We start from the raw sequence: 8676 nt of genomic DNA, 5'->3' as shown, positions 1-8676 counted from the left end.
TGGTCTTGCATCAGGAGGGGAGAGGGCGGTTATGCCCTCCACTGTATTATTCTCCCAACTCACTGGTTAGAGGGGGGCAAGGAGGGGTGGGTGACGGGCACAGGAGCGCCCAGCAGCCTGGGGGCAATCCTCAAGAGAAGGAGGCCGAAGTGCGCACTTGGCAGCCGACCCCTGGGTTGGGGACCTGGGCCAGGAGGGGAGCTGGGTGGGGCCTGAACAGCACCTCCCCCCAGCTCCATCTCTCCTCTGGGGGCTCCTTTGATTCCAAAGCATTGACTGTGCGCCTATCATCCGGGGGAGCAGAGGAAGCAGAGATGAGAGTGACATGGACTCCACCCTCCTGGAGCTCCAGTCTGCTCAGAGCGGTCCAGACAATCACACACCACTCAAGTGGGAGCTTGGCAAGGTGAAGACCCGTAAAGTGCCGCGGGAGCTTGAGGGTGGGAGTGAGCCCTTGAAACTGGAGAGGAATCGGCTGGGGAAGACCTCTGTAGGAAGCAGCCCTTGGACTCCGGGGAGTCTAGGGTGGGCTTAGCTACCTGGGAGACAGCAGGCCAGTGGAGTGTCGCTGCAGAAGTCCAGGTTGAGCAAATGCCTGGCAGCAGAGAGGAAAGAGTGCCCGGAAGTCCCATGGCCTGCAGACCAGGTGCCTGGAGCCCAGGGAGCTGGCAGCTTGGTCTAGTCCTTCCCTCAAAAAGTATTTACTGAGCCCTTTCTGGGTTCTGGACACTGCTTCGGGCACCAGAGCTGCAATGAGTCCAACACAGGCATGAGCCAAGTCTGCAAGGGTCCCCAAGGCTCCAAGAGGGAGGGACATGGTGCTAGACAGTGCCAGACTCCCCGCCCCGTCCTGGATGGAGGAGGGCCTTGGGATTGTGGGGGGTTTTTTCCATTTATTTATTTTTAATTGGAGGATAATTGCTTTATAATATTGTGTTGGTTTCTGCCACACATCAGCATGAATCAGCCATAGGGGTGGGATGGAGCGGGAGGCGGAACTCAGGGCCTTGGGGTTTGAAGAAGCGGAGTCCCATGGACAGAAAGATCCATATCGCCCTTTACAGAGGCCACTCTGGCAGCTGCTTGGATGGTGTTTTAGGGGCGGGGTGTTTTAGGGGAGCCTGGAGGGCCTGGTGAGTGACCATGAAGGGAGAACCTGCCCCACCCTGCCCCCAGAGCCCACCGCTTCAGCCCAAACACTCTCCCCCTGGCGGCTCCCTGGCCTTGGTTTTTCCTAAGATCGCAATCCACCCTCAGAGGAGACAGCTGGGGAGATTCAGAAGGTCCAAGAGGCAAGATGGGAACTAGGGGCAAGGCTAAGCCCCTTCTTCCTCCCAGGAGTGCTTTAAAGGAGCCAGGCGGGGGTAGGGGGTGTGGCCGGTGGCCCTGGGGGTCTTCCCCAGAGCTCAAGATGCAGAGGGACAGGCTAGCGGGTGCGGCACGGGAGGGTCTCGCCCTCACATCTGGACAGAAAACGAAGGTGATTCTTGTAGGTGTCCAGGTTCCGCTGCAGGCAGAAGGCCAACTTCATGTCACAGGCGCACGTCTGCTGCTCACACCAGCTCCCCTGGGTGGCTGCGAGGGGGTGGAGGAGGGCACTTAAGCGGTCTGCCCCTTCCCGAGGCTGGGTGGGTTGTCGCCCCTGGAGGGAGCCGCTGAAGGCAGCTCAGCCCTTGTCCAGCCTTTGGTGCCCTTCCCAGCTCCTTGGACTCTGGCTCTGTGGCCTTGGGCATGGGGCATGACCTCCTCGTGTGCCATCGCTCCTTTGTTTATTCATCCGTTCAGTAAACAACTGAGCACCTATCCTCCCAGGAGGGAGGGGAGAGCAGAATGGACACGTGAGTTCACGCTCCCCTGGGGGGGACAGATGCTGGAGAGGTGTGTGGTCGTTGTTCAGTCGCTCAGTCGTGTCCTACTCTTTGTGACCCCGTGGGTGGCAGCACGCCAGGCCTCCCTGTCCTTCGCAGAAGTGAGTGCAACTGTGCTTACGCGGGAGTAAGGAACGAGGCAGGGGCTCTGAGTGGTAACTGATGGGACTGACTCAGTGTCAAAAGCCATTTGAGCTGAGATCAGAAGCGTCAGCTGTTGCTCCTACTCTGGAAAGCCAGAGTGGAGGAGAGGGACTGTTCCTGGCAGAAGGAACAGCATGCACAAAGACTCTGAGGAAAGACGGACGATGGTGCTTCAGTTTCACCACCTGTCAAATGGGGATAAGAGAGCCGGACCTACTGTATAGCTTGGGGAACTCTGCTCAGTATTGTGTAATAATCTACAAGGGAAAAGAATCTGAAAAAGAATATGTATACATATACATATATATATATTCAGATTAAAATAAGAAGGCAGAGCCTTTGGCACATAGTAAGTGGTCAATAAATGTTGGCCATTACAGCTGTTACCGTTGAGTTCTCAGTTAACAGGGACAGCTGGTGAGCCCATTCACCTTCCAGCCCCGGGACTTGCTGCCTTTCCCCGTGTGTGGACCCTGGGGCTTGGTGACCTGGGTTACAGCCCAGACTTTCTCACTTGTAGCTGTGTGACCCTGAGCAAACAGTGCACTCTAGTTTCAGTTTTCTTGTCAGTAAAACGGAGATCAGGGCTTCCCAGGTGGCTCAGAATTTGCCTGCCAAGCAGGAGACATGGGTTCAAGTCCTGGGTCAGGAAGATCCCCTGAGGAAGGAAATGGCAACACATTCCAGTATTTTTGCCTGGGAAATCCCATGGACAGAGGAGGCGGATGGGCACTGTTCATGGGGTTGCAAAGAGTAAGATGCAACTTCGTGACCACCCCCAACAATAAGAAAACGATCACCAGAGTGGTGCTGCCTCCTCTCTGGGCTGCTCTAAGAACCCATGACGATGGAAAAATGAACAGTAACCTTGGTAGCCTGAGTAACTTATCAAGCGCGCATCTGCAGGGCGCCTTATGTCTCCTCTTATTCTAGTGTTTGAATTAACTTTATGGAGTAGAATGCTGTAATCATCCTGAGTTTCCAGAGGGGGATCCTGAGGTTCAGAGAACTTAAGCAAAGTGTTCAAGGTCACACAACTGGTCAGTGGCGGGTCTGGGACCTAAGCTGAGGTCTGGCAGCCTTCCAGATCCTAAAGGGGTCAAAGTCTCTATGGGACCTGTCCGTACTCCTACGCCTATTGCTGCCTCTGCTTCATAGCCCAGATGTTGCCACTGGACAAATGGGAAAAACAGAGAGGCTGAGCAGCTTGCGCTTTGTCACACAGCGTATGGAAGCAATGCGCGCGAGAACGCCTTTGCTCAGCCTCCGACTCCAACCCTGAGGCCCAGGCACTCACAACACTGGACCTTCCCTCGGGAAAAGGTGTAGTCGTAGTGGTCGAACACGGTGTCACAGTCGTGGGGCTTCAGGCGACCGTAGCAGCAGTCGTGCTCGTGGCAGCACCTGGCAGGAGAGGACAGGAGGTGGGTGAGTCCTTGGCTGACTTGAGTCTCTGGTTGCCCCTGCCCCAGAGCAGAAATTGCGTGTCCTCCTCGGAAGTCAAGGCCTGCAGGGTCTAGTCTTCTTTCTAGCTAAAACTTCTCGAGTGTTTCCTGTTTACCAGGTGGCGGTTTAGTCTCTAAGTCGTGTCTGACTCTTGCGACCCCATGGACTGTAGCCGCCAGGCTCCTCTGTCCATGGAATTCTCCAAGTAAGAAGACTGGAGTGGGTTGCCATTTCCTTCTCCAGGGGATCTTCCTGACCCAGGAATAGAACCCGGGTCTCCTGCATTGCAGGCAGATTCTTTACTGACTGAGCTATGAGGAAAGATTCCCTCCTGTGTACCAGGCACCTGCTCTATCTAGGAATTCTCTCTTAATCCTTCTGATCGCTCTAGGATAGAGGTACTAGTATTATCCCTATTTCACAAATGAGGAAACTGAGGCTCTGGGAGGTCAGGCCACTTGCCCAGGGTCATACAGCCTGCATGTGGTGGGTGAGGGCACTGACCTCGGGCCTGGCTGGCTCTCATCCCTCCTCTGGCAGATCCCTGGGTTGCTGTGAAAACCAAGTGAGATCATGGCAAAAAGAAGTGGGGCTTTTTAAAAAACAGTGTTCAATGGCAATGGGAAGTGTTTGTGGGTATTCTAACTAGTTTAGGGTTGAGAGTGCAAGGCAGCCTTCAGAAACTCTGGGGAACCCTCTAGAAGGGCTGGGGCTGGATTGGAGCTCAGCGGAGTTCCTAGCAGAGAAAAACATGAGACCATTCAGGTAAGACCTAAATCAAATCCCTTATGATTATGCAGTGGAGGTGATTAAGAGATTCAAGGGATTAGATCTGATAGACAGAGTGCCTTGAAGAACAACCATGGACTGAGGTTCGAAACATTGTACAGGAGGTGGTAACCAAAATCACCCCAAAGAGAAAGATGTGTAAGAAAGTAAAATAGAAAAGAGAAAGGGAAAGATATATCCAAATCAATGCAGAGTTGCAGAGAAAAACGAGGAGAGATAAGAAAGCCTTCTTAAGTGAACAATACAAAGAAATAGAGGAAAACAATAGAATAGGAAAGACTAGAGATCTCGTCAACAAAATTGGAGATACCAGGGGAAACTTTCATGCAAAGATGAGCACAATAAAGGACAGAAACGGCAAGGACCTAACGGAAGTGGAAGAGATTAAGAAGAGGTGGCAAGAATACACAGAAGAACTGTACAAAAAAGGTCTTAATGACCTGGGTAACCACGATAGGGGGATCACTCACCTACAGCCAGACATCCTGTTCTGTGAAATCAAGCAGGCCTTAGGAAGCATTACTAGGAACAAAGCTATTGGAAGTGATGGAATTCCAATTGAGCTCTTTCAAATCCTAAAAGATGATGCTGTAAAAGTGCTACACTCAATAAGCCAGGGAAATTTGGAAAACAGCAGTGGCCACAGGACTGAAAAAGTCAGGTTTCATTCTGATCCCAAAGAAAGGCAATGCCAAAGAAGGTTCAAACTGCCATACAATTGTGCTCATTTCACATGCTAGCAAGGAAATGCTCAAAATCCTTCAGGCCAGGCTTCAACGGCACATGGTACCAAATGAGTAAATGGATGGAGAGGGGACAGGAGAGGAAAGAAGAGGGTCCCTGGGTAGAGGCAGAGCACGATTGGGAGGAGTTACCAGTCTGTGGCATCTCTGGGGTGGCCTTGGCCACCAAATCCGCAGTAACAGCCGTAGGACGAGTAGAAGAAGATGGGGGTCTTCCCCGTCACCTGTCTGACCATCTGGTTCAGGTCCAGACTGTCGCCCTCGGCTGGAACCACACCTGCCAAGGAGCCCAGCCACAGGGAGAGGACGTGACTCTCAGGGGAGGCCAGTGGGCTGCAGGCCTGGCACCTCTGCTCTGCCTGGGCCAAAGCAATGACCTTGGATAATGAAGTAACAACAAACACCATGGCTATTGAAAATACAATGACAATTGGTAAGTGATTACCATGGATCTTTTCATGTAGAGACCTATCGACTCCTTCCATTCTGTGAGATACTCTTTTTTTTTAATATTTTTATTTTGGTTTATTCTCGATGTAAATAAAAGTTGCCGATTATAGAAAGAGATCTCATACACCTCCCCATTCCATTTCCTCTAATCATGGCATATGTATGAAAACTAAGAAAGCAATATTGGAACCGTAAATACTGTTTTTAATCTCCATTTTAGAGATGAACACTGAGGTTCAGTAACTCGTTCCAGGTCATAGTAGCTGGTAAACAGAGGAGCAGGATTAAAACCCAGGGCAGTCTGGTCCTGCTCTCTGTTCACATTCTATAGAAGGAAGACACTCCCCCCACCACCTCCGCCTCCCACCACAGCCCATAGAGAGTCCACACATTAAACAGTATGCATGGGGGCTTCCCTGGTGGCTCAGTGGTAAAGAATCCGCCTGCCAGTGCAGGAGACACGGGTTCGATCCCTGGTCAACGAAGATCCCATGTGCCGAGGAGCAGCTAAGCCCGTGAGCCACAGCTATCGTGTCTGTGCTCTAGAGCCTGGGAGCCACAGCTGCCGAGCCCACGCCCCCCAGAGCCTTCCTTCCTCAACAAGAGAAGCCACTGCGCTGAGAAGTCCGCAAACCGCTGCTAGAGAAAAACCCCACCCAGCAACGGAGACCCAGCACAACTAAAAATAAAATAAAATAAATAAAATCATCTTTAAAAAGCCTCTTTTAAAAAAATATGCATGGCTCTTCTGGGAAGCAGCATGATTTAGAAATCAATGTTTTTCATGAATATTTTTCACTTCAGTCATAATATCCGCTGGTTAGAAGTGATCATAAGGGGGACTCATTTTATTGGGAGAGAGGAATGCGTTATATTGAGTTAGGAGAAATAAAATATATTAAGCCAATGAATTCAGGGGAGAATTTGGGAGAAACAGACGAGATGCAAAGGGGACTGGAATGTAGCTGTGTGCAACCTCGGGAGATGACCCGAGAACACAGATGGAGCCCAGAGTCGCAGAGAGACCGGGCTGGGGAGGCCCCTTCGCATGACCCTAGTTTTGGAAGCTCACCCCCCACCCTCAAGCAAATGGTGTTATAATGAAAGCTCTGTACTCAAATAAAGTGAGTAATAACCAGGGGAGAGCCCTAAACTGGGGAAAGTTGGGGCTGGGGTGAACTCATGCAGTAGGCTGGGGGTGCCGTGAGAAGCAGGGTGCTTGCCTTGTGAAGAAAGTGATAGTTACTCAGCGGTGTCCGACTCTTTGCGACCCCATGGACTGTAGCCCACCAGGCTCCTCTGTCCATGAAATTCTCCAGGCAAGAATACTGGAGTGGATAGCCATTCTGTTCTCCGGGGGATCTTCCTGACCCAGCGATCGAATCTGGGTCCATTTCAGGCGGATTCTTTACTGTCTGAGCCACCAGGGCTGCAGCTAAACGTGGTCTTATCTCTTACAATTTTACAGTGAGATCAACCCAGCCCTGGGGAATCGGGGAGCTCAACTTGTGGTCAAGAGGGCTTCGGAACACTGACTTAGCTTGACAGTGATTCCTGCCTTGCTTGCTTTTTCCATCCTCAGCTGCTGCTGAGGGCGATGGAGCCCAGAAGGGTTAGTGGCAGTGGCAGGGGCAAGGTCACTACTAACTCACGCGTGCACTGTGTGTTGTTACTGCTCTCTGTTACTTACACTTGCTAAGCGTTTTGTATATATTTTCTCATTAGTGTCCTTCTAAAAACCCAGTGAAGAGGATGTTATTGTGCCCACTTTACAGATGAGGGTATAGAGGGGTAGGGGGACTTGGCCAAGGTCATACCACCGGAAGTTGATAGGCCAGCATCTGCATGCAGGTTCATCTGTGTATTTCATCTCTACACCATATTGCCTCTTTGCATCTGAGAGATGAATTTCTGCAGCTTTGATTGCAGTTTTCCTAATGGTTTTCACTGTAACCCTGGTGATGTGTTCCTCTCGGGAATTTGGGAGTCCCCAATATAACATAAAGCACATTAAAAAATGAAATGCAAATCCTTTCTCATATCACATATTCTGAGATGGATCAACAAGTAAAAACTCCTGTTTGCTAGCAATCAGATTTGCAACATTCGATCTGTTAAAGATCAGGTGGAAACTTCACCATTTCCCAATGGACAACAGAATCCCCCGGGTCAAGAGAGCTGAAAGAGTTCTAAAAATGTGGTGGTTTATTGCTAAGTCGTGTTCAACTCTTTTGACCCCATGGACTCTAGCCTGCTAGGCTCCGCTGTCCATGGGATTTCCCAGGCAAGGATACTGGAGTGGATTGCCATTTTCTTCTCCAGGGGATCTTGCCAACCCAGGGATCGAACCTGGGTCTCTTGCATTGCAGGTGGGTTCTTTACTGACTGAGCCACCAGGAAAGCCCCCTAAAAGTGTGGAGAGGTGTGCATATGTAAGAGATTACTATTATCTGGTCAGAGGGACACAGGAGAGCAGATCCATTTCTGTGGTTTGTGTCCAAAATACCACAGACGTCAGTTCAGCTGGACCCCAGTTTCTGAACTTCTAGTTTCCCACCTTTGCCTGCCACACAGCTTGGCCACCCATAGCTCTCTGACCGAAGCCACTGTTCCAGGGGATTGAGCCGCTGACGAATCCTTGCAGGGGGCTGAATCGTGGGGGACTGGGAGACTGGGGCAGTGAAGATCAGCACAGTAGCTCAGTTTAGGAAAGAGATACAGGGCATCCCAGCTTCCCTCCCTGCCTTCTGGGCTGTGGATGCTGTCCCCACTTACCAGCAAAGACCACCAGTGTGCAGAGCAGGAAAAGGTCCATGATCCCAGAACAGAACAGTGGAGGCAGCTATTGGAAGTCCCTTTTCGAGCCAGCAGCCCCTTATATCAGATGACCCCTGCCCGCCGAGCTCGCTCCCGCCCCTCCCAGCTTCAGCTCTGGCGGAGGTCACCCGTGTTCTTTGTGTTTCCTCTTTTCTGGCAATGCGGAATTTTATTATTTCTGTTTTTAATATCTTTAAAAAAATGTTCTAGATTGCATGTTTGGCATAGAAGATTTTGAAAACTTGATAAGAAGACATTTAAAATCATTTGTGAATCCATTCATTGCCATTAATTTTTTCAACGAAATTGACATATAACATTGTGTAAATTTAAGTGTACAATATATTGATTTGATACATTTATATATCATAATCTGAGTGTTAGTGCAGCAATAATTAGCACTTCTCTCACGCCACATA

The 8676-nt window shown here is 50.5% G+C and overlaps 1 protein-coding gene across 1 annotated transcript; it reads right to left on the bottom strand.

The window, feature by feature from the left end:
• Positions 1–1426: 1426 nt before the first annotated feature.
• PLA2G2D (phospholipase A2 group IID) lies at positions 1427–8294 on the bottom strand. Its single transcript, XM_081574999.1, has 4 exons — positions 8216–8294; positions 5123–5267; positions 3310–3416; positions 1427–1575 (listed from the first exon to the last, which is right to left on the bottom strand). The coding sequence occupies exons 1-4, from the start codon at positions 8253–8255 to the stop codon at positions 1427–1429; spliced, it is 441 nt and encodes a 146-aa protein (XP_081431125.1). The 5' UTR covers positions 8256–8294.
• Between the last annotated feature and the right edge of the window lie 382 nt (positions 8295–8676).

Source organism: Giraffa tippelskirchi, chromosome 3, assembly GCF_054371585.1.
Source record: "Giraffa tippelskirchi isolate mGirTip1 chromosome 3, T2T-mGirTip1v1.2.pri, whole genome shotgun sequence".
NCBI lineage: Eukaryota > Metazoa > Chordata > Mammalia > Artiodactyla > Giraffidae > Giraffa > Giraffa tippelskirchi.
Note: the sequence above shows the minus strand (reverse complement) of the source record. Positions and strands in the feature narration are given on the sequence as shown.

Bases quoted from the DNA above. Each gene is read 5' to 3' on its own strand.
- PLA2G2D (XM_081574999.1), bottom strand. From the start codon at position 8,255: ATGGACCTTTTCCTGCTCTGCACACTGGTGGTCTTTGCTG. The intron at 5,268-8,215 runs GTAAGTGGGGAC...GCTCCTTGGCAG, and splicing joins CACACTGGTGGTCTTTGCTG to GTGTGGTTCCAGCCGAGGGC. The intron at 1,576-3,309 runs GTGAGTGCCTGG...ACCCCCTCGCAG, and splicing joins CCGAGGGAAGGTCCAGTGTT to CCACCCAGGGGAGCTGGTGT.